The sequence below is a fragment of the Ambystoma mexicanum genome, chromosome 3p (genome assembly GCF_040938575.1).
Source record: "Ambystoma mexicanum isolate Mex_15411 chromosome 3p, UKY_AmexF1_1, whole genome shotgun sequence".
Classification (NCBI taxonomy): Eukaryota; Metazoa; Chordata; class Amphibia; order Caudata; family Ambystomatidae; genus Ambystoma; species Ambystoma mexicanum.
The window spans coordinates 1,165,965,107-1,165,990,970 of NC_090925.1; the positions used below are offsets into that span (position 1 = coordinate 1,165,965,107).

At 43.8% G+C, this 25,864-nt stretch overlaps 1 protein-coding gene across 1 annotated transcript in view; it reads left to right on the forward strand.

The window, feature by feature from the left end:
• Window positions 1-25,864, forward strand: part of SEC24A (SEC24 homolog A, COPII coat complex component) — a 1,330,430-nt gene that overhangs the window by 238,432 nt on the left and 1,066,134 nt on the right. Inside the window, exon 3 of the mRNA XM_069652570.1 lies at window positions 12,514-12,690. Within this exon, the coding sequence (XP_069508671.1) occupies window positions 12,514-12,690 (177 nt within the window). The remainder of the gene's footprint in view (window positions 1-12,513; window positions 12,691-25,864) is intronic.

The following is a 25,864-nucleotide window of genomic DNA, read 5'->3' on the forward strand; positions in this document are numbered from 1 at the left end:
AGGGTACCCGTGGTGCCAAGGCCGCTCGGGCAGTTGCCTCTGCCCTCAGGTAACGTCGCAGCTGCTACCACTCAGTCATGAGGCCATGTCCCATGGTTCGCCAGTTGGGGGAAGGCTGGCGCAGCATCTTGGAGAGTGGCGTGCCATTACTTCAGATGTGTGGGTTCTGGAGATCATAACCCACGGCTACCGTCTTCCCTTTCGGTAGAGACCTCACGACAATCCACCAGGGAACCTCTCTTTGCAGAGTCCGGATCCGCTCCTTGCGCAGGAAATTCAAGCCCTGCTGGAGAAAGGCGCCATAGAACTGGTGCCTGTAGCGGAGAGGAACAAGGGATGGTATTCCCCTTATTTTTTGATTTCGAAGAAAGACTGGGGATTGAGACCCATCATGGACTTGCGCGGTTTGAACAAACTCCTCAGGAAGGACAAGTTCAAGATGGTTACTCTCTTTCTCTCAAGTCCTCCAGGCCCTTCAGCTTCAGGACTGGTTGGTGTCTCTCGACCTCAAGGATGCTTACTTCCATGTGCCGATCCAACCTAAGCACAAGTACCTGAGGTTTGCGGTTGGCGACTCGCACTTTCAGTTTCGGGTCCTGCCGTTCGGATTGACCTGCGCCCGAGGGTTTTCACCAAGCTCATGGTGGTGGTGGCAGCGCATCTCAGGCAAGGGAGGGGGTTCACGTCTACCCCTACCTGGACGATTGGTTGATCAGGGCGCGCTCTCCCGAGCAGGTCCTGGATCATCTGTCCGTCACCTGCCACTCCCTTCACAGGCTGGGCTTCTCCCTCAATTTAAAGAAGTCCCATTTGACGCCAACACAGCGGCTCCAGTACATCGGAGCAGTGCTCGACACTTACGTGGGGCAGGTGAGGGCTCTTCACATTCAGCAGATGGTGCACAGGTTTCAGCATGCCCAGACGCTCCCAGCGTTGGAGTTCTTGAGGTTGCTCGGCTTCATGGCATCCTGCATTCTTCTGGTGCCAAAGGCTCACCTGCGGATGAGATCTTTGCAGTGGGCACTAAAGATGCAATGGTCGCAGTCCTCCGGCAGGATGTCGGACTCGGTTCAGGTGCCGCCCTTGGTCGCCGAGGACCTTCTGTGGTGGGCCGTCGAAGGCAACTTGATGAAGGGGGCTCCGTTTTGGCTTCCCTGGCCGAAGGTGACGATTGTGACGGATGCATCCCTCACGGGATGGGGAGCTCATGCCAACGAGCTGACAGTCAGCGGTCGTTGGTCTCCGTCGGAGTCCAGACTCCATATCAATCTGTTGGAGCTGAGGGCCGTCAGGCTAGCCCTGAAGGCTTTTCTGCCGACTGTGCGAGGAAAGAATGTCCTGATCCTGACCAACAACAGTGGCCATGCACTACCTCAACAAAAAGGAAGGGGGGGCAGGGTCACTTCCTCTGTGCAGGGAGGCAATGCAGCTCGAGTTCTGGGCCATCCAGCAGGAAGTTTCGATCTCAGCAGTTCATCTGGCCGGGGACGAAAACGTGACGGCGGACGCTCTGAGCAGGCAGAGCACGATCTCTCACGAGTGGGAGTTGGCTCAGGAGATTCTCCTGGAGATCTTCGCCCTTTCGGGGACCCCTCAAGTGGATCTCTTCGCCTCCAGTGTCAACCGGAAGTGCGAGAGGTTCTGCTTGCGGGAATTTCCTACAAAAGGAGCCTTAGGAGACGCGTTTGTGGTGGAGTGGTCATTCCCACTGCTGTATGCGTTTCCTCCAGTCCCCGTCATCCCGCAAGTGCTGCGAAGGTTACGCAAGTTCGGTTCCCGGATGATCCTCATTGCTCCGGTGTAGGCTTGGAGGACGTGGTATCGGGACCTTCTCGACTTGTCCATCTGCCATCCACGTCGTCTTCCCTACCGAGACCGTCTGCTCTCACGAGAGGGGGGTCAGGTTCTCCATCCAGAGGTCAGATCCCTCAACCTTCACGCTTGGCTTCTGAAAGGTTGAGGTATAAGGATTGGGACCTCCATGAAGACGTGATGGAGGTGTTGCTCTCGGCCCGACGGCCAGCAACAAAGTCTCTGTGCCATTGGCGGAAGTTCTGCGACTGGTGTAGAGTTCAGAATGTGAATCCTTTTGCATGTGACATCCCCATGGTTCTGTCCTTTTTACTTTCTTTGGCCCACAGGGGCTTGCAAGTGGGTACCATTAAAGGTTACCTGGTGGTGCTGTCCATTTTTAAGCGCTCGTCTGAAGAGTGTTCCTACTTTAAAATCCCTTTAATTTCACAGTTTCTGAAAGGGCTCACTAATGTGTTCCCTCCGTCACCTTTCCTGGTGCCCGGTTGGGATTTGAACCTTGTTCTCAGGTTTCTAACGGGTGCTCCCTTTGAGCCTTTGCACTCTTGTCCTTTGAGACTGTTGACTCTGAAAACTGTGTTTTTAGTTGCGGTTACTTCTGCTCGCAGAGTGAGTGAGTGAGTTACAGGCACTTTCAGTTAAGCCTCCCTTCACTGTTTTCCATAAGGACAGGGTTGTCCTTAGTCAGTCCTTCTTTTCTTCCGAAGGTGGTGACAGAATTTCATTTGGCCCAGAAGGAGGTTGTTCCGGCATTCTATCCTCCTCCGCATCCTGGTGGGGAAGAGGAGAGGCTCGATAGGCTTGATCCTAGGAGAGCTTTAAGTTTTTATGTTTCACGCATGTCCCGGGTCAGAGTGGACGATCACCTCTTTATTGGTTACGCTGGAAAGCGTTTGGGACAGGCTGTGACGAAACAGACTTTGTCTCGTTGGATTATTTTGGCCATCTGAGTGTTACCGCTTGGCGGGTAAGGACCCACCGTCTGGCTTGCGGGCCCATTCTGCCGGGGTTATGGCTGCATCTACTTCCCTGCAGAGGGGTGTTCCTATTCACAACATCTGCGATGCAGCCACCTGGGCTTCAGTACATACATTTGTACGTCACTATTCCCTCGATCCCATCCGAGGACAGGATCTGGCCTTTGGCAAGGCGGTCCTTTGCTCTGCTATTTGATTGGCAATTCTAAATTTTAATTCTAAATTCTTTCCCTCCTCCTTGCTCTGGTACCGCTTTGGGAGTCTGTCATAGATATGGACTACGTCAGAGGACCCAATCCCCTCGAAGAACAGGTTACTTTCTTACCTGGTAACGTTATTTCGATGGGATGGTCTGACGACGTATTCCATATCGCTCCCTCCCTACCTTCCCCGCTGCAGAATTTCTTATGCGATTGCAGCTTACGTTCCGCAAGGCTTTGTGCCTGACTGGCAGTAGACTAATGTCACACGTTCTGGGGGAAAAAACTACAACTGAGGCTACGGGCGTTGTGCGTCCTACTTATCACATCGGATGATGTCGGATGTCGGAGGAGGTCCTCGACGATGGCGCATCGACGTCATCGACGCAGGACGCAGATGCCGAAAAAAGTTTCCCGAAGCAGCACAGCTGTGGTGATTACCTGTCATAGATATGGAATATGTCGTCGGACCATCCCATCGAAAGAACGTTACCAGGTAATAAAGTAACTTGTTCATCTGTTACGCTCACCTGGACCCCACAGGGGTGTCGATCGGACCCGGACAGCTGCGGTCTCCGTCAACGTGATGCGTAGTGCAGAGATGACTGTCTGGACTGGCCCGCCTAGTCTTGTCTCCTGGACCAGAAGAAGTATTTTCCTGCAAGTGGAGACAGGGATTAGCCACCTGTGGGTTTTAGTGATGGCCTCCCAACTGTTCTCGCTCTCCCCCACTAATCACCTCCGATATCCCCTTAGTAACCTCACCTTATGTTTGTAAAGGATGAGCTCTCCATCCTGCGTGTCTTACAGGGGCGCGTAGATACCAGTTACTTCACTGGTTTGAAGGCGTTGGGAGAGTTCCGGTAAGCATTGACTCTGAAGTCCCAGGCGGGATTGGTAAGTATCAAGTTCAAAGAGTTCAATGTGCCCGATGTTCACTCTTGTCCCCTTCCTTCCTTAAGTTGCAACTGAGTTTGTGAGAAGAAGGTCTCGTAGCTGCTGCTGGCGTTCAGGTAAGAGTCTATGTTACCCAACGCTGTCCGGTAACTATTGCATGCGTTAACGTGTTGTTTTTCTCCCTCTTTACAGATGCAGCATATGAAGATATGGAGAATAATACCGCCTGTGGTAAATCAGGTAAGTCTATGGTGGTAAGAGGTATTTGTTGATTGTCTTGGCTCACCTTGTTATTCTTGTGCCCCTAGGTGCCAGAGTACGGCAAAGAAATGATGGAGACAGTGCCGGATCGAAAGATGCTGTGAGAACTGGTGAGTATGGCGCTGATGTACTTTCCAGGTCGGGAGATGAAATGGATCCGGAATCAGGTGAGGAATTTGAAATAAGTTTGTTTTCTAACCTTGTCCTTTTCTTCCACTTTATTCTAGGAGCTCCGGATTCGAGGCGGGCGTGGCAGAAGACTGGATGCTGGCTGCAGGTACGCGGGCGTGGCAGAAGACTGGATGCTGGCTGCAGGCACGGTGAGAGTCACGCTGCTGGATGCAGAATAACGTGAAGCATGTGCTGCTGTTCGGGCGTGGTTTAAATAGCCTCCAAAGTAGTCCCAGGAAAGAAGTTCCCCAGGACCACACCCGAGTAAAAAAATAGTCCCTGTAGTAAAATGGTCCCATCCAGGCCTCACGTTGGCTTGCATTTATTTGCAGCATGGTCTGCATGAGGTAAGTAATGTCTATGAGCCTGGTGCCTATGACGCCAGGACTGATTTTTATTAGGAGCCTGGTGCCTACGGCTCCAGGACTGAACCCAGACAGCCCCTAGCTGGGGCTGCTGGGTTTTTTTGTAAATGTCTGGATGCCTGCTCCCGGGGCTGATGGGCTTGATCCGGATGCCCCGAGGTAGGCATCATGACAATATCCTAATCATTTGTCAACTAACACATCCTCCCCCCCCACCCTCAAATATTTAAATGGCATGTATACACCCAAATCTATATTATCAAACCCAAAATCTAATTATCCCTCATCCACCACCATTTACGTGTATCTTTAATATAACATACTTTTTAATGACCCATTGTACCATACATCTAACACATATTTTCTAAGCTATAACTAACCCATATGCCCTCAACCACTCCCATTTTAAACCAGGCCTAAATGAAGTACTTAATTCTTTAACAATCCGTCTTGTGATTTCCCAACTCTTGGAAATATCGATTTGGGCATTGCACACACCTTCTAATTCATGTGTGGCCAAATCACCATGACACATAGCATTTACTGACCTGCATACATTTTTAACAAGCAATAAATGACAATAAACCCGTATGAACTCCTACCCAACCGCACAATATATTGTCTATAAATGCTTCAATTAGCATTCCACTACAGTGCCTATCACAAACCATAGATTCCTTGTTGACTCAATTAACCTAACAAACCTCAATAACACATCAATCGTAAAGTCAAATAGTTCAACAGTTTTTCCAAATGTTTAAATTTGCACCAATAACTATATCGGTCAAGACCATCTATGAGAAACCCCATAAGCGATCTATAATGTGTATGTAACCAAAATGCGATAACCTTCATAATCTGCTTGTTTACCGGCATCCATAAAGGCAAAAACAACCCCAATCACCCCAACTCAGCACATTTTGGACAGAATGTAGAAAATCAATAAACAACAAGATTAAGGCACCAGGTTAGAGTGTGCAGAACAGTGTTCTTCTAACAAACATGAAGACATCCAGCCAGAAAGTGGGGATAATAACAGTGTAGCATACCTTCTAATACACATACTAACATCTATATATATGTTAAATCTAGGCATGTAGTCAAACACAATTTTACTCAGTTATAAATATGCATCACCTTATAGCCACTCTAAACACCAACATTTGCAGAGTTAATGACCCATTGTATGGACCTTTAGAGTAACAAGGCGTTCTGTTATAGCTATTTGTCATAACAAACAGCCTAGTCTTTGCATTTTAATATGAATCTAGAGGCAATGAGACAGGTTAGTACCAAGAATGTGGTGCCCGACACATTAACAAGGCAAACATCTGCAAATCCGGCATCATGGATATTAAAGATAAAGAATAGCTGAATTTGTATCTTGATAACCCCACTAGCACCCTATAAGAAGTCAATGTGGCGCTTGAAGGAGGGCCTTGTCATCACCGTAGAAACCTTACAGCAGTCTCATCGCACCCTTGACACCACTGAACCCAACAAACCAAACAAAGTATCTCATCAGCCGGGGTATTTACATCTGTTCAAACAAGGAATCTGCACATCCCACCAGATATACTCCCTTGCCAATGCAGTCTAAAGAAATGGGGAACCTTATTAGTTGTGGGATGTTTTTACCCATGCATCCAAGCCCTACCATAAAACTGTGCATTACTGGCATTGAAAACATCATGATGGCCAGAACTCCCCAGAGTGCACAGGGAAAACATGAAGAATAGGCTGCCACCCATTTTTGCCTATGTTGTGAGCACAGGAGGGCACTGCCTAAAACCACCATTGGGCGACACACACAGTAGTCTGAAACCATTGGGAATGGCAATGCTGATTGCCAAAAGCAACCCAGAACTGTGGGGAATTAATTTTCTTAATGTCAAAAATGGATGCAATACTGGTGCTCACCACTATCAGAAAGCCGGCGTTTTAAAACCACCAGAGTTTTTTGTGTAAAACTGAACAAATGAACCCAAACCAGGCCAAGGAAAGACTTGCTAAGAGGTGGATACAATGTAAAACTATATTCTGAAATGACTTGAAGGAAGTAATTATTTTATGTATATATAAAAAATAGCTGGGGATGTCAGCAGCTTAAGTGAATTTGGGTTTAAAGCCACTAAAATTGAAATGTTTAGAATAAATGAGTGACCTACTTGTGAGTGTCACATAGGTTGCAATTGTTTAAATGTCATAGTTTTGAACTTAGAATCAGCATTCTAGCTACATGTGCAAAAATTGTAAGTTGGATTTGAATGTAGAAAACTGGGAACTAAAGTGACATTTAGCTGAATTCTGCCTGACAACTACCCCCGACAGGAGTTAAACTGGCTCAACAATTCTTCCCAGGCCTGGCTGCATCCTGCTGCCCCCACCAAAAGGAGGTGACACCTCTCTGATTGAATAAGGGGAGTGGTACCTCCAGACTGCAGGAAGTTGAACAAAGCCCTGTCCTGGACTCAGGCAAATGTTATATTGGGGGGGTCGTAAATGGCTTCCTCTTGGGAGAAACTGGAAGGGGCAGTGCCTGTGAGAGCAAGCTGAGCTTGGGGGAAGTGGATAAACCAGAAATTCCACCATGTGCTTTCGAAAACCACACCCCTTTGGGGCCAGAGCATGATTTTAAAAAGATGGATAATTCATAGTGCGGACTTGTCAAAATTATATAAATAACATTATCATTCTTGTGATTTTTCTGTGCACATTTTGAGAGGTGTTAGGACCCTGTGGTATGTTCTTGGGGATAGTAGCGGAAAAAAAGGTTGTTACTCCAAATGTATGCATGTTAAAAATCTGACACTTTATCATCTGAAACCCATATCCCTGGTGCACATTTGTGTAAAATCTGGAAAGGTTTAGAGGTTGTTATCTGGATGAAAAGGGGAGAATTCTGTCATAAGTGGACACAACATCGTACAAAGACAGGGATCGGATGTTTTGGTGCTACAGAAAATATGTTAACTGGACCTATAACATTAGAAAAATGGTACATAGATAAATATGTTTTTGGGTCAGAAATAGATTTGTGTGCAATTTGACAAGGGGAGGTTCCTCTGATCATAAAAACTACAGCATCACTCTGACACTCCATTTCTTTCCCCCAATCAAGGGAGAGAGGAAAGCTTGGCCAATGATAAGTGAGAGAGGCAGGCTTAGCTAGGCCCAGGCACACACCCATTTTCAAAACACACAAAAGGAACATTGAAACCCAGGTAGAAACATTCACTTTCCACTTTCTTGCGGGACGCTTTGCCGGGAGACTTCAGACTTCACATCCCGAGATCCAGACTTCAAATCCATCAATCTCCAGAGATCAGAAATTAACTCCAGATCGCTGTGAAGAACTGCTAGCAGAAGTCCAGCCAATCCTGACCCGATCGGTGACTAAGTCGCATTCCTGTCCAAAATCTAGTGCGAGTACCCAGCTAGCACTGTGCCAAAACCAATCTTAGTTTAAAATAATCTAATCCAAACTATTTTAGCCTATTAGAACTGCCTCCTAGAATCGTGTCATTCTGTCATCTTTAAAACTGAAAACTGTCATCTGTCCTTCTGAGCTTTAAAATTTCAAATCCGAAAAACTACCTTTACTAAATCCGCCGTATCTCCGGAACCAGGAGCGAGTTTTAACTGTCATCTTAAAGCTAAGATTCTAAGCTTACCAACGAGCCTAGAACCGACTTCCTACTCCTTATAGTGCCTCCGTAATTGCGCTCGACACACGTGTCTAAATTTGCTGCAATTTGACATTTTGCTTAATTTGCTTAATTTCAGCCACGTGTAAAAATATTTGTTCTTGCTTTCCTTGCTGAAATTCGTGTGCAACCTGACAATCATTCATAGAGCATTGCTAAAGTGATCCTGAATTAATTTAAGTATCCATCACCTACCCTGAACCTCCTATAGGGAATTAAAAGCATTTTTCGCATATTTTTCACTTAATTGCAACTACATCAAAGTATCTTGCCTGTGTTTAAAACTCCTACCTGTTTTCCTATAAGCTTGCTAAGGGGGGATCTGAATTATATTTCATTGCATTCCTGAGAACTGTGTGCTTTACTTCCATCTCTTTACCTTGCATAGAGGGGGGGGTGAATTGTCAAAGAAAAGTGATTACATTGTCTTTTGTTGAAGTCATTTCAAGTTTAATTTTCTGTACTGCATTTTCATTCATCATTGCATTGTCCTTGAAGCCATAAAAGCATTGTCAGCTACCTTATCCACTCTATATCACTTCTAAGCCATCAAAAAGAGTGTACCACTGTAACATTATCCATTGTTTATATAAGGGTTGTCATCCAGAGTAATTGAACTGGACATAAAAATATATCAATAAGGGTTTCCCTCAGCATCCCAGACTAGGCATTGACTTGGCTGTAGTGTTGAATTGAATCCGCTTACATAGTGCACAGGGAGAGCAGATAATACTGGCAAAAGCCGCAGCATCACACGAGGCCCTGAATGGCACACCGACCACAATAACGTTGGCCATGTGTAGTTCTTCATGTCTTGTTGGAAGTAGCTAAAATGGGTCACGGACACAAGCCTCTTTTTTGACAAAAGAAGAGTCCCCGATTCTTTGTGGCTCTCAATTGGACGGACTTCGGGGACTGTGACGAGGAAGATGAGAAAAATCGCTAATATTGCAGAACATAATGAGCGTAAGAAAGCAAGACCCCAGTTTCCTAAAACCGACATGAATATGAAGTCTGCCGAAGAACTGCTGGTATAGTAAAACATAACATTCGATACACACTTCAAAGGCAACATAGAATAATGATGCAGCCCCGCAAGCAGAGCAAGTATATTAAATTCTGTCCAACAGGTGATATAAAACTACTATAGATATACAAGAGAATATTAGTTTTCATTCTAGAAATGACTATCACCAAAGCGGCTTCAATGGCATTTCCTGATTTGAAGCTCATTCGTGTGCAGAATCTTAATTTTGCTGATCAGCTTTGGCTCAGTCAATTGAAACTTTTCAACTTGCCGTGCTAGTATTGGAGCAACAATGCAAACAAAGGTCTTGTGGTATTCCATGGGCCAATGCGGTTTACAATTAGCAGCACGTGTTCAAACTAAAGACCTTGACCTGAGAAACGGCCTGCACCTAGAGCCTATTTTAGTGCTTGGTGAAGGGTCCTGAAGGGCAGATTCCGAGATAACTGTTAGAGATTTAGGTAAGCAGGTATCCTCATCTTCAAGAGACATTGTTCCATGAGTGGAGTGCTTGCTAATGTTATGTTAAGGGGATATATACCATGCCCAGTGCTAAATGCATTAACTCCAAGCATACAGGTAGAGGCAAAACAGAGTAGGCGTTTTATGTTGGAGCGGAGAGAGGGACAAGGCATGAATGTTTTGATGTGTTGGTACGTGCAGGTTAGCCTTACCATGGGCTGTGCGTATAGGTCTACATCTAGCGTTTATGTGTAGATTGCTATTCCAGCATTAAGACATGAGGTTGAACTGGATAACACCTGTGTGCCACACTATTTGTTGTAGCGATCGTCCTAGTAACACACGTGTTTCTCAATATAAGGCAGTTGCAAGAAAGGTGGCCAATATGAAATTAAACCTGAACCTTCACATACTCTTATCCGCTTGAATGGACGGCAGTGAAACATGGGCGCAAATAGGGGATATTGCAGTGGGATTGGCTGTAAGTTAGCATTTATGAGGTGCAGGGGGAGAATCCTGTGAAACGTCTCAGCAGTATGGGAGTTCCGGCGCAAGATTGGCAAACGTGGCCAAGTGAACTCTGCACGTCCGTAAAACCACTGCAGTGATGGTTCGCCACATCAAACATGAGGCATAGTCACCAATCCATGTCCACCGACTAGGTAAGTATTCTTACAGTGAGACACTTTGTCCCGGGCCCAGTCTAAAGCCTATTCGCAAACCAGATATTAGAACATATGTGGAAGTTCGTTGCTGCGCCTGCTTCAAAACGGTGACCCGACACACATCTCACCACTGATGAGGCAAGTCTGCTTCCGCTCATCTGTATGAGAACGAACGCCTTCCGTTCCCATACATCCTTATCAGTCTCCACGTCAAGACACGTTGCCATCACGTTTACAGGGTGCTTTACTCAAAAACATGTCATAGGAAGGATTAGAAGAGAAACTCACAAGCAAATAGTTCTGTGTATTTTCAAGTGCTCTACAAGTTCCAACAGTTGCAGAAACGGCAAAAAATTCTGGCGGCCATCTTAATAATAAAATTGAACAATAAAAACAAATATTAATCTAAAGATATTCAAAACAAAGCTGATCCTCAGTCAGTGCAGCCTGGTCTTCCCTTCGTCTTTCATCATATTTGTAGATTTAATGTCATAAAATGTTCCTTCCATTGGATCCACATCCAAATCTGTTAAAAAGGCTTCTGCAGTTTTACACTCACCAAAAGTATGCAATTGTCCAACCACAACTTTCAGGAAGGCATGATAGACCATATAGTATTTCAATCCTTTTTCACAAGCTTTAACCTTCGCCTTATCAAATGCCTTCCTCCTCTCTAAGACATCCTTACTCAAGTCCACAAAAACCATAAGCCTGTTTCCTCCCCAAGCAAAATCTTTAAGTTCACGCGCTTTCCTTAAAATAAGTTATTTTACTGGGAACCTCATGAACTTTAAAGTGATATGTCTTGGTCTCTCACCTAATGAAGGTTTGGGTCCAAGTGCTCAATGTGCTCTTTAAATTTCCAAATTAACAGCGGAATCCAGTTACATTTTTGGTAATTTTTTCTGCAGAAAGTCCATCATGTTGCCCCTTTCTGCATTTTCAGGAAAACCAGCCAGACAGAGATTATTTCTTCGGGAGAAATGTTCTTGCTCTGACAACTTATTTTCTCATTAGCTGTTTTCAATTCCCTAATTTTATCCATTAATTTCAAAGTCCTTTCATCCACAACAGTAAGATGTTCTTCAGCTGAATCCACCCTTTTAGTCGCTGCCTCAAATCTCTTTTCTGACTTAACAAGGGCCATTTTTATCCCAGCTATGTCTTGTTTCAATTCACTAAGCAAATCCAAAAGTTTGTCCTCGCTGCATTCACCTTTGTTTTCTTGTGAAGCCCCTTTTTTGCCTCTTAGCTGGTTGAGCAGGTTCATGAGTGCTGGGTACAGACATTTCCAAGTAAGATTATCGATTGAGGCCTAGGACAGGAGAACAGCAGTCAAGCTGCTATTCCTTCGGCTGACAGTTCTAGAATCCAAATGTAAGTTTCTGTATGCAAGCGAGGACCTCCTATAAGATACTGAGCAAAGAAATTCATAACATTAGGAAAGGGGTGGGTGGCAGTTTTTAAATGTGTACACTCCATAGGTAGGTACCATGGGAATAGCAGTACAGCTAGACTCTACTTTTCTCTGAAAAATGAAATTTAAAAAAAAGCTGGAAGTTTTAGAGTTGAATGAAGAATGTCCCAGAGCATTTTGATCGGGCATTTTAAGGGCTGGCTGCTGGCTCCCATTCATGTTGATTTAATAGGTGTGTAGAAAGCTGCTGGTATTTTAGTGTCTAATTACAAGTGGATGTGTACAAATTGTGGGAATGCACTGAATATCATCAGTGCTAGTGCCATTCTGCAGCGTATGTCACACAAGTACATTTGAAATTGGATGACTAATAGCCTGAGACATTTTTGGCTTAAAGCATGTATAGTTTGACCGTTTTCTTTTTTTTTCTTTGACTAGTTTGAATAAGAGTTTTTCCCTTTCGTAAAATGTAATGGAAAGAGAATTCTGCATCCCTGTCCTGAAATCCATGCTGAGGCTGGTCTGTCCTAATATATTGTAATGTTTTTGTAGGGCCTGCCCCTCCACCGATGAGTGCGCCTTTAGGTTTACCATACCAGCCTGCTAAACCACAACTGTGTCCTCCTCCAGTTGGTGGAATGTCATTGAACAGGCCTTCTGCACCCCCGACGGGTCTTCCGAGCAGTCCAATGCCTCCCCAGCCACAAAGCAAATCGGCTCACCAAGAAGGTAAGATTATGGTGTCATCCTCTATTTCAAATTGATGTCCTCTTTCTAGTCCTAGGGTATCTTTGAATGCTATCTTTTGAGGTCCGATGGTCGTGACTGAAATTCCCGTTCAAGCGTCTTAAATGGGCATTTGGGATTGTTGATTCGGTTGAATTGCTTTAACTTCAAGAACTTCATGAGGAGTGTGAAGTGGCCATTTCTGCCCATAGTGTGATGTTTTGAAGCCCAGACGTCACTTGCCTACTAGTTCAACCAGTTCATTGCGAACATTTCCTTGCATTTTATCTGTGCACTTATAAAAATGTTTTTTTATAGGGTTCTGTAACAGTTTTACACTGTGTTCATGCAGGGGCTTTGCCATTGGATTTATTACGTATTTCTTTCAATCTTGCTTTTTAACTTTTATAGTGTAAAGCATAGAACATTCCCTAATTTCAAATCGTTAAGAGCTTGAACAGTAATTGAATACTTTGATATTTCAAGGTGCAAATGTTCCACTCGCCACCTCAATTCTACACACAAACGCAGAACACCATTCCTTACTCGCCAACAGTATTCTCTAGCCAGTGGCAAGTGCACATTTTGCATGTTTGGGTATCAAAGTAGTCCATTACTGTTGATCAAACCCTTAATTGTTTCAGCTTGGTCTCATCCAAAGTGGTCCTGGAACTAGCCAATACCTGTGGATTGCAGGTACACACATTTTCTTGCTATTCAGACTTCTTATGTGAAGCTTCCAAAAAAGCCAGAGTCCCACTTACCCCTGTTCAGAGTTCATTCCGTTGTGTTGGCCTTGTCACAGGCGGGATGGAGCCGGACCCAAACAGCCCTTCCAGTGCTAGAGTGACTGTTTGAGCCCCTCCCTCCTTACCTGCTCCCTTCTAACGGTGTCAAGGAAAGAACAGAGTTATTTAATTTGGAACTATGCCCAAGTTTGCTGAAAGTGGGTGAGGAGAAGCCCACCTCGGAATATCTAGGAAGCCAGGGACTTTATTTTGACTGTATCTGCTGACAGAGGTCGAAACCCAGCAGAGGGTACATAACTGGAACTACCGGGGGATGGGGGTCAACTGCCAGCCATCCAAAGCCAAGTGGGACGCATAACCCTTCCCTAGTCTGATTTAAGTTGCTTATTTGTTAATGGTACGGCTGGCTATGGGACCGAATAGGGTTAGGACAGTGGAAGATTGTTATTTTGAAGACCGTCTTACGAGCACCTTCTTTATTATTTTGTAGAATAGGGCTCCACCACCCGTAGAAGTAGGGACAAGATGAACATGTATTTTCTTTAATAGTCAACTTGTTGCATATCTTCGTGTCCCTTGCCACATAGTTTAAGAATTGGCTCGGATTCTGCAATAGTCATTTGTTTTTCTTTGTAAGAAAACTGTTACTTTGGGAATCGTACATCAAAACCATTTTGCATGAACATTTGTTAGAAGAAACATATATAGTTACATGAGCAATGTTACGCTTGGGGCTGGAACAAAGTTGGTGATTGGAAATGTGGTGGTTGAAAGAGTGACACTTCTCTATAGTTTTGAGTAGTACAGCAACCTCAATGGAACTGGTAGCTCTACTTTTGTTACTAAAACGTGCACAGGATGATGACTTTAATGTTAAGTGATGCAAATCTTTCTGTTCTGTCATGAAGTCTTTCTGATAGATTTTCCAAGTAGTAGCTGATTGTGTAAAAATGTCTCTTGTAGCCAATGAGGATCTGCAAGCTCATCTGTACCTCAGTGTTTTGGCAGTTGTCACTGTTTGGTTTAGGTTTACAAGGAAGACAACTTGCTGGCAGCTGTATTAAAGCATTAGTAGCCTATAAAGTGGGATCCTGCCATTAGAGCACACTTCCTGCACAGCAGCTAAAGGTGAAAGATGGCTCCATTTGGGATGTTCCAGAGTTTGCTTTCAAGCTAGTTCTCTTTTTTGGAATACAACTTTTCATTGTGTTTATTCACAATCCACTTTTAATGTTGTATCTTCTTTTTCAAATATCACGCTGGTTCCTCTGTGATGACAATATATAGAAAAAAAGCTTCAGGGGTCACAAAGTGCTTCAAGTTTTACTGCCTTTGCTCATGTCGATCTAAAACAATGGGCACGTTCTAAAGCTCTAAATGTGCTTTAAGCATGACTGCTACACAGGTTGTAATTCCATCCTCCTTTTCGCACCAGTATTGGATTTTGATAATACCCTTTCGCTCCTGGCAGTATGTTTTTATAATAACCTCCTCCCAGCATTCAGGGCTTTGAACATTGCGGCACAGGTTTAAATCGTTTTTTTTTAAATAACCTCCTTTCCTGACGGCACAGTTTTTGATTGAACGCTTCTTTCCCCCAGGACGTGATTGCTTTCGCTCACCGCTTCCCGACTGGCGGCACAGGTTCTGCCGATGTCCCCTCGCATAGTCCTCAGTTTTGATAAAAACAAGTTTAGCAGTGTGTCCCAGTTGACTGATACTACTTACATGTGTTCCTTATGCATCTCTTGGGCATTCGTAGTATTTAACTGAAGTAAAATAAAAGAACTCAAATGGGGTTTAATTATGAAATAAAACTCCAAGTGAAATTGTTCACAGGACCTTAGCCCTGATTATCTTTTTAATCTCTTTTTTAAAATGTTTGCTGTTAGTTGCACATGGCTGATGAACTCTATTTGGTACATTCTGTAAAGCTAGGTAGAAATGCTATTTCAGGATAAACTTGAAGCCTGATATGTATTCGCTTCCGTGACAGCTCCAGAGACTGGGCATCCCTTGAGAATGAAGCCTAAAGCAGAAAGCTATAATTAGCTCTATGCAAACCCACATGCAGCCGTTTGCTTATCTGATTGTGCACCTGCACAGGTAGAGAACAAGCTGCTCTAGGATTTGCACTTGACCATCGCTTTCATAGCGGCAAGAAGTTAGTTTAATGAGGCCATATTAAGTGAAAGAAGTTTAGTTCCAGGAGAAGGCACTGCCATTTTGGCAAAGTGAAATCTGATTTAGAAAAAAAAATCCCAATGGTTTGATAAGGAACATAAAAATATACGAGAAAACTAGTACGTTCAGTGGTTTTGCTGGGCATGTTTATAAACGGTTTAGTTTCTTTAACTAGAGAACCAAAAAGATGGGCACCGCAACAATTCATTAGCAACACAAACAGCACACGAGGACTGACACCGATCCGAAGCTCAGCACCCGGTGTATACCGAGTTGAAGCTGCCAACAGAACACCTTTTCTCACTATCCTACTCCCGCTTCACCTACTAGCAGATCCGCCAGAGCGCCTGGGGACCAACTCCGTTGGTGACGGTGCACGGTACAAATGCCTGTAACATTTAAATGGTTGCAAATAGTGGCTATGGTAAAGGGTGGGTAGCTTGCAGGGGTCACAACCAAGGACTCTAGCCCAAAGATTTTTTTTTGTTTTTAAATGGTACAGTCTGATCGTGCTTCTGCTCAACCTAACTAACATACGTGTGATTATTACAATATCGTCCGTGTATGATAACCAATTTATACGCGTATTCCACATTTTGCGGAGGCGGTTATTAACAGTTCTCGAGCCATTGGGCAACTCGGCCATGTAAAGGTTGAAACTGAAACTGCACTGGTTACCTGGCTACCCTCTGGTCTCGGCCCCGGACCCCTCCCCGCCAGTTGCACACCTGCACTGCCCCCCCAGGCAACCCTTGCACTCTGGGACTGTTTTGTATCCCTACAGCACCCTACCTGCACTCGACACCAGATGTCAGCACTTGTTGGCCGCACTGATTTATTGTCTCCCATTTATTTTACTGTTTATCCTATGCACTGCACTGCCCCCTCCTTCCCCCGCACTTTCCCCTCCTCCAGCCCCTCTCCTTGCACGATCTCAGTCACTTGGCCTAGTAATATTGTTGTCTCTGTCTTCCCTCTGTTTCCCCTCCATTGCCTCGTCGCGCCTTGAAACACTTTTGTATAGGCGCGTTATAAATGCCATATCATATCAAAGCCCCACAAGTAAAACTGTAATAGGATGTTTGACCAGTTGCGCTGCACACTAATTTTCTAAATATAAGTTTGTCCTTTCACAATAAGCCATGTTCTTCATCGAGCTTTACTTGTCACTTATTAGTGCACATTTTCTTTACTGGATTGGCAACATGTGTTTCAACCTAAACATTCAGGTTTTCTTCACGGCTTAACTCGAGGGTCTAGGAGAAAGCACTTGATGTGTCTAGTTAGATAATTCTTCTTAATTTATTAGTTTTTTCAGTTCAATCCCAACATCTAGAATCCCTCCTATCCAAAGCTTCTATTGTCTTAATGTTGCTATTCAGATGCTCAGAGACATGTCAGTATAGTTTGTTGATCAATTATTCTGTGAAGTGTTTCTTAAGCCAATTGTACGATTGGCAACAAACCGCTGCGTTCCGTGTGGCAGCTAGCTGTGCTTTCTCCTAGACCCACGAGTTAAGCCCCGAAGAAGACTGCAGTGATTATTTAACAAGTCCAATGTATATTATGGCTCTAACTATTTGTGAGAGTTTGTTTCCAAAATGTTGACTTAGTTCTGCATGGTTTTTTATTTGTATATTTATCATATGCTAATCCCAAAGGAACCGGACTCGGTGCATATGTTGAAATGCAGGAACCAGAGGGAGCAACCATGAATGAAATAGCAGAAGAGAAAAGTTTTGAGTTTTTTTTCCTTTAAGTATATAACGTATCAGCCTTGCATAGGTGCATGAGGAGCTTTTTCCACAATATGGGGCCAGTTACTGCAAAGCGTCAATCTCCCCCAAAACAGCAAAACAAAAAGGGGCTATGGCTGGAAGGTTTTGAATTAATCTGAACCTCTGGCATTGCTCTGGGAAACCCTCCAGACCATCGTTCTTCGACTGCCAAGCCATTACAAAAGGGGAAAGACCATATGCAAATCAGGGTTGGTCCCACCCCATAAGGGGCAGTTCAGCCCAAACTGCTAGGTCACATCTCTTCTGCAAGGGACCACAAGCATGTTTGATCGTTGTTGGGACTATCGGTGTGGAGTAGCTTGGGTCTCTAGGCCCAACAGGCACGGGACCCACGTCTGGGCATACCCGTCCCACTCGGGGTGACTACCGCAAAACAAAAGAGGTGATGGCTGGAAGGTTTTGAATTAATCTGAACCTCTGGCATTGCTCTGGGCAATCTCCCCAAGAATAACCGCACATATGAGGAATTACCAGGAGGTTGCTGTGCTTTGATTTCAAACACCTTATGGATTGATACCAATTCGACAGCACGATCAGGTAAGTCTGGGTGTGCTTGTACTTAAAAGACCCAGCAGAGGATTTTAAATAGTATCCTCTTCTGAACCGGAATCCAATGTAGTTCTCTCCGTAAAGGTGTAATGGGTGTAGCTTTGGGAAGTTGAAAAATGAGGCGCACTGCTAGATTTTATTGTCTTTTGAAGCCTGAAATTTGATAGTTTGTATGACTAGCATATAAAGCGACTGTAATCCATGTACGAGTTGATTAATGTAACTTTAAGCAGTTGACAATATTCTTTGGAGATAAAGGGCAAAGCTCTTTTCAATAGCCAAAGGAGAAAGAAGGCAACCCTAGAGATTTCATTAATCTGTTATGAAAGAGAAGTCCCGTCCCATATAATTCCTACATTTCTCACTTTTGCTGCATATGAGGTAGGGAGGCCAAAGAGTAAGAGAGGACTAGGAATGCTTTGAGGGTTATGTAACAATAATCCCAGGACCAGCAATAAAATCTCCATTTTACTGGGGTTGTAGGTACTACAATTTGATCTGGGGGAAACCAAGTTTAGGATGTGGATTGGGTACTAATACAAGTTTGAGCATTGCAAAAGTGCAAGTTGAAATTGTTCAGAAGCATGTACCGAACACAACTAACTAGTGAACATTCAGCCTGCTAAGACATGGGCCACAGCAGTTTACTCTCCATGGTCCTGCAATCGTTGGACTCTTGACAAGACTATCCAATAAAGTTTTGAAGGTGGTTCTGTATGAAATAGAATGGTAGAGGATGTTCTTAATCAAGAGGGTGCAGGTGGAGGGAGAAGGTAGAGAGCTATGTTAATTAAGGTCGAGTGGGGTTGGTGCCAGATCTGGGCGTGCAGTGCAAGGTGGTAGGTGGGAGCAAACTAGAGGAGGAATGTGAAGGCCACATTTATAGAGCCTTTTAACTGATACAAATGGATCCAAAGATCCAAGAATGAATAGAGACGTGGAGGTGCTACCTCTCCCCACAGGCGCCACCACCTCCTTGCTCCTAACACACGCCTAATTCTCACTTTCAGTTGAGCAGAGTGTACTTTTTTGTGTTTGAGCATTCATCCGACAAAGTCTATACAATTCATTAATTAATCTTTTAAAACACGCTTAATACAGGAGACCAGTCTTTAAGTGCAGGACCAGGACTCAAACCTGTGTTGTACTGCAATGTGTTTCTTCCAAGACAGAGTCGTTGCCCCTGAGCTATCTTCCCAGCCCATGTGACTTAAATAAAATTTGGATGCCTTATCGGAAATCAATGACTTTCTTTGCTTTCTGACAAGTTTAAATCTAACCCTTCATTTTTCCCTCTAACACTTGGAGGACTCTGGAAATTGGTGTATGTGACTATAAGCATTACACCTTAGGTGATTGGTGGAGGAACGGCTCTTGTATTTGATTAGTTGATTTCATACAGGTACTGAACCCTCACTGAGGTTCCCATGAGGATTTGGAAGCAGTTAGTCTATGGACACACTCCACTCGCTACCACAAGAGCCTTCGTTCCTTCATTCTTCAACATTACAATCAGCATTAATCAACAAAAAAGTAAGGAGAAACCGTTAAGAATAACATACGGTTGCCTAGTGCATGGCCACATTTCCACAGAAAAAGCCACACGTGGTGCAGGACAGTGTATATTAAAGGACAAAGACCGGCAGGGATAAGTAGATTTCGAGCAAGATGCAGCTCAAGACATGCATTCCGCGAAGGAATGGCAAGGCAGGTACTTATCATATCATAACAATTAAACCGAACATACGTCTCATAGTCATTGAGCTTGCCCATGCTTTCGTACATTGGGCCTCATTACGAGGTTGGAGGTAGCCATGCCCTTTCCCCCGGCATGGCTACCCCCAAACTCTGTTTCGGCTCCGGGTCGTGCGAAAGAGTAATTACCGGGCCATTCCGACCTCGGCGGGCCCGGTAATTCACATTGCATGGGAGCAGGAGCCGGTACGTCCCCATTGCCATTTGAGCCGCCATAGGGCTCAATGGAAATGGGGAGGATGGTAGCAGCGGTATTGTTCATAACGGTACCGTTGCTACCATCCAGTTCTGCTCGCGGGTGCCTTCTGCACGCCTGGTCTGACCAGGCATGCAGAACTCGTAATGTGGCGGCATGGTAACAACGGCGCCGGTAGCACTACCGGCGCCGTTGTTGCCTTACTGCCACAATCGTAATGAGGCCCATTGTGTTTTTATTTCTGACTGGAAGAGACCTACACAATGTCCTGTTCTCAGTGTTTTGGTTCATGGGATGACTTCCATAGCTTTCGAACCTCCTTCTTGGGGCTTATCAATGCCTTATGTACCCAGCACAATACAAGGTAGGTAATTTATAAGAGAAACCACTGGTGTACCAGGTAGAAGTACTGCAGGACTACAGTAATGCGATTAAGAACACTCCCTCTGCCCCCTCCCAAAAAAAACATAACCCTTGGATATTTCCAAAATAAGTGTTGCAAGGCATCAAATAAGCAGTGTTGCTTAGCAATTTGCTAAGCAATTCTGTACATTTGCTGATCAAATGGACACTTGCGTAGCAGAGTTAGTTATTTAAGTTGCCCTCTTCATTGAAAGCACAGCTCGCCCTGCACCCTCTTTTCTCTGTTCAATACTTCAAGTGCTAATGGAGAGACAGTGCAGCAGTAATCATCTCCTCCACTCTTAAGTGCCAAAGGCATGTGTGGGAGTGCTAGGCAAGAATTTCTTTTTCTAATAATTGCAAGCCAGAAGTCATTGGGATGATACTTTTAATAAGCTTTCTATATTGGGTTTGGCAAAGACCAGTATGTGTCAACTTTATATATTTTAAAAAGACAGTCATGCAATTCCTTTCCTAAAATGTAAGTTGTTACATAATGCATAATCACAGTATTGATAGTGAAAAAAACTGCATCATCTGCATGCTTTTAATGTTTAGATTAGTATATTTAAATGTCTGTGTCAATAATATTTCATTTTCTTTGAAGATGCATCATATTAACGAGTCAATACTTTTGAAAATGTGCATGATCACATGCTTTTGTTATCAAACCCAGTTTTGTAACCTGTTGGTTGCATACATCTAGCAACTGGTGCTCAACCCAGGAGCAAACCTATACTTGACATTCTATATTATCACTGTGCTGCTTTATACCAGGTACCCTGAAAGTGAGATGATAACAAACTACCATATTCCACCTAGTTTTCCTCTACCTGCTGTTTAATCCACTATGCTTAGTCTCTTTCTTTCCTCTTACATAATGAATACACACAACAAACTAGATGCTTATGCAAAGTAGTGATAAATAGTTCATCCTGTCTGTACATTTACAGATCTTCTGCAATACCAAACCCTGCCTCCAGAGCTGCCGGAGACAGCTGGCCGAATTATTTTCAGAGCTTTTTATCATATATATGTATTTGTGTCCATTCATGCAGCCAACCTTTTACATTTTACAAACACTCATCTATGGCTCGCAAATTCTTTATGCCCACTTGCATAGTAGAGTAGAATTTATGAAGTGCCAGTAGAATTTGCAAGATATGTTTCAAACTTTTATTTAACCTTTACTTTGGTTGCAGTAAATGTCAAATAAAAGTTTCAATGTGCATGGCTGGCCTCTGGGTGGCACCAGTGTGCCGAACATAAAGTGTGTTTGTAGTGACATGGACCATTTTACTGAAATTGCATTTTAAATGTGTTGTCCTCCAGTGCTATGGGTCGAGTGCATTTCTCTTAGGTTAAATAGGTAAACTAAGTTACCCAACCTGTAGGTCTAGCTGAGGTTTAAAGAACTGACTCCGCTCACTAATGTCTTATTTCAGTGGTACACAAAACTGCTGTATTGTTGCTCATTTCATGTCTTTGGTACAAATAACTTCTGGTTACATTAACAAGATCTACAGCATTGCTAATCAAATGGCTGTTAGCGAGTAAAATAAAAATGTCATTGGCAAACTCTGCTATTTTTGAAAACTAATTTGACTTGTGTTGGCATCAAATCACTTCCATGGAAATGCCCTGCAAACATCACTTGACAATTGAAAGTTGATGCAGCCTCACACCTCATTACATTGTGTACTGCAAACCTGAATCCCATTTACTTTTTAAGTTCACCACACACACACACTCCCACTTTTCTTCTAAAATCCCAAGTGAGAAGTGTGCCTCTCTCCTAAGATCACTTAGCCAATGGAGAGGTTCCTGCGCACTGACTACCGGACTAAAGCATGCCAGCCTGCCAACTGCCTGATGTAAAAATCCCTATACCTGCGGTGTAGTGTTAATTTCTAAAGTGAATATGCTTCATCGCACAATCGAGATTCTTCAATTGATTGTACCTCCTCTGCTCCCCGTTTGGTAACTTATATTTCCTGAGTTCAGATGTACGAATAGATGGACCCACTGAGATATTCTTAACCTTCAAGACCCCTGTCATAAAGTAACACTTAATTTGTTTTATTGACAGATTACCATAGGGATTGGGCATGCATTAGGTAGTGAAACCCAGAACAGCCATGCATTTCTTGCATTTCCCAACAGTGGCATAGGGAGTCTGAAGAACTGCGCTGCCCCTCAAACGTTCACTCCGCAAAACTCTTCAAACCGTAGGGCCTAGTGTATTCCTTCTCCCAGGCGATACAATCTGGATCATTCCTCTCAGCAGGTCTGATCCACCACCTGTTGGTGTGTACCAAGCATGCCCTATGGTCAGTCTTTATTCCTAGCCAACCCTCGTTTCATCACACTCCTCTGCAAGACCTGCCAGCCAATTTCACGCTATGTCCCTTTCCCCATATCAAGTTCCCCAAAGCCTTAGAGTTTAAAGTCCCTATTTTTGAGAGGTAGATCCAAGACACTAATAAAAACACCACAATCTGGTGAGTGCTATTATTTTGATTAACCTAATCCTACCCCATAATAATAGACACAAATGAGACCACCTACTTATTAGTAGGAGGTGAAAAGAAATACTGTATCGAGCCACACTTTGACCTTTGGTTATATCATGTGTTAACTTTGGTAGCAATGGCATAAATAGCAGTGTCAATAAAGGTAATTCGAGGGGATTGGGTCCTCTGACGTATTCCATATCTATGACCGTAATCGCCACAGCTGTGCTGCTTACTTTCATAGATATGGAATACGTTGTCGTACCATCCCATTGAAAGAACGTTGCCAGGTAAGAGAGTAACTTGTTCTTTGATAAAGGTAATTTGAAGAGGGAGAAGGCAGGGGACCAAGCCGAAAGAGAGGATTTACTTCTTGTTTCCTTTTAACGGATCAGCCTACCCCATTCAGAGGCTCTGAAGTCATGAGAATGGAGCAACTTCACTGTGCTTCTGAGGGACAGCATGATTCTTATGTGATATCAGACAATCTGAAATGCCTAAAATTATGACAGATCAATTGGAAAATAAAGAACCAGCATGAAGGCAGCCAAGTAGAATTAGCCATAGACTATAGGCTGATGCTGTGTGTATATTTGTGAAGTTTTGTGTGTGACTTAAGCAAGTGGCTAATGTTGGTTGCGGATGGTGTTTGATATGGTTTCTAAAACAGTGAAATTATGAGATGCTGCAGTAGGAGAGCAAGTAAGAAGTAGGTTGTAGTGTGCGTGTCCAACAATTAATTTAATGTACATTGCAAGCTCTGCCTTTCTTTGCTAAGAGCAGTAAATTAGTATAGGAGGCACCAAAGAAAACATTACAGACCATACCTCGTGAGGGTATGTCAGGTGGGGTTCAAACCAGAAGCATGCTGGACGGGTGCCCGACCCTTGTTACAGATTTGGGTACATGAGCAGGGGTGGAAAGGAATAAGCAGGTAAATGGTCAATAACAAGGGCGAGAAAACTGTTCAAGCTAGCTGAATGAACATAACATGCATAACTGGCCCTCAGAGCACCCAAAGGTACCCTCAAAGTGCTTAAGGGGAAAGAATTAGGGAGGAGTAGGAGAATGGGAAAGATTTGGAGGGCATGTGGAAGATAAGCGGATGCAACAAGTTCCATTATATAGATTAGGTTACTTGAATAGAACATGATGAAGCCCTGAAGTTATGTCAAAGCGCATTAGAGGAAAGAAAGAGGAAGTGCAGTAAGGAGGGAAGAACTAGGAGAGCAGGAAGGAGCTCAGGGAACATATGGCCAATAATTCTGATGTTCTGCACAAGGGAAGGGGGGTGGTATTTTAGAACAAATCGGCTAACAGTCCTCTCCAGGACAGCAAGGGAAACAATATTTTGACCCTGATCTAGATCGGTGAGAAGAATGAGGCTATATTCCAGGAGTGTGCTCAGAACCAAAAATTTAAATAAAAGGTGCCTTTAAGAACATAGCCAGCACCACAAATTCAAGCTGGTACCGAAAACAAAAGCTGTGCCGAATGCAGTAATTAAAGGTAGATTTCACTGCATTCAGTTTTTAAGGCATTCACCCCTGTTGAGAACATCCGTTAAAGACCTCATCAAGGAAATGTCTAGTTCAGATGCTGGTTCATCAGGCAAAGCTAGTGTTGCAGACACCATCCGCGTTGATGCCTGCAACCTCTCTAGTAGAGAGCCCACCTGGCCTCCACACTGCGACCACATTCTCCTTGGCCTCTGCCCTCGGCAGACTTTGACATTACTTCTCCGGGGTTCGGGAGGGAAGAAGGTCCTGATTAGGACAACCATTCTTTTTGGTGACGTTGATGAACTTCTTGTGAGGAAGCATAATTGGTCTAATGAAATCTCCTACAATCCTCCTCCCTAATTCACCCTGTATAGAGGCTATTTGGCTTTAAAAAAAACCTGTATAGTCTTAGAAAAAGATGTATATATGAGCTGAAAGGAGATCCAGAGACATCATTTTTTTGTCATTAACAGTTTGAGTCATGTACAACAAGTGTCACCATAGCATCAGTGCCAATACAGTCCAAAGGTTTCAGTAAAGCTTAGCGTTGTCCATTGATAAGATTACAACTGGCATCAGCGTTCTCCCAAAATAGTGCTGTGCTGCACCTGACCTTTTTTAAACCATTTTAATCATAACAAGCACTAATTTCAATCATTTAATCTTAATGGGTTCCAAACAAAACAATAGATAAAGAAGAAAAAATACCGGATAATAATGGAAAATCAATTCAAAACAAAATAGTTGTGTGGGTACCTCGCTTACTGTTGGCGTATAATCGGAAAAAAGCAGGGCATGCAGTTTCATACTCCATAGTAATGAAAAGGAGGTAATCTTGTGAAGTTTTTGGTGAATGCTTGGGTTGTCAGATGCATTTACAAATGTGATGAGTGGGGTCCAATCCGACAAAAACTTTGTCATTGTTCCCTGCATTGATAACCTCTATTTTAGACATGGCAGCTACATACCATACCCTGGCCCACCATTCTTTTATGCATGGTGTGTTCTTCGACTTCCAGTGTTGTGCGATTATCAAACGTGCTGCCCCTAAAAAGAAGGTGATCAATCTGGAGCATCTAGCAGTCAGTTTATAGTGTCCCTGCATGTTTTAATTTCCTAAGAGTAGAACAAGCGGAACCCACTTATTTCTTTAATCTTGGCGACCGTAGTCCGCCAAAACCTTTCCTTTACATTTGAGGGCATTCCCACCACATGTGGAAAGGGGAGCCTGCGGGGGCGTTGCACTGCCAACAAGTGGGGGTGTGGGTGGTTGGGGTAATTCTGTGTATACGCTGGGGGCAAGATACCATCGGAATATTAGTTTGAAGCTATTTTGCCTGAGGTGAACCGCTTGAGGCCTTATTGGCCCCTGGCCAAATAATAAACCACATAACATCTATAGGCTTTCCCATATGCTCTTCCCATCTGACCATATACTTGTGTGTGGGTTTAAACCTTTTCTTAATGAGCACCTTGTAGAGAGTTGCTAAATTAGCCCTGTGGGGATCACCAAGGAACAGGTCCTCAA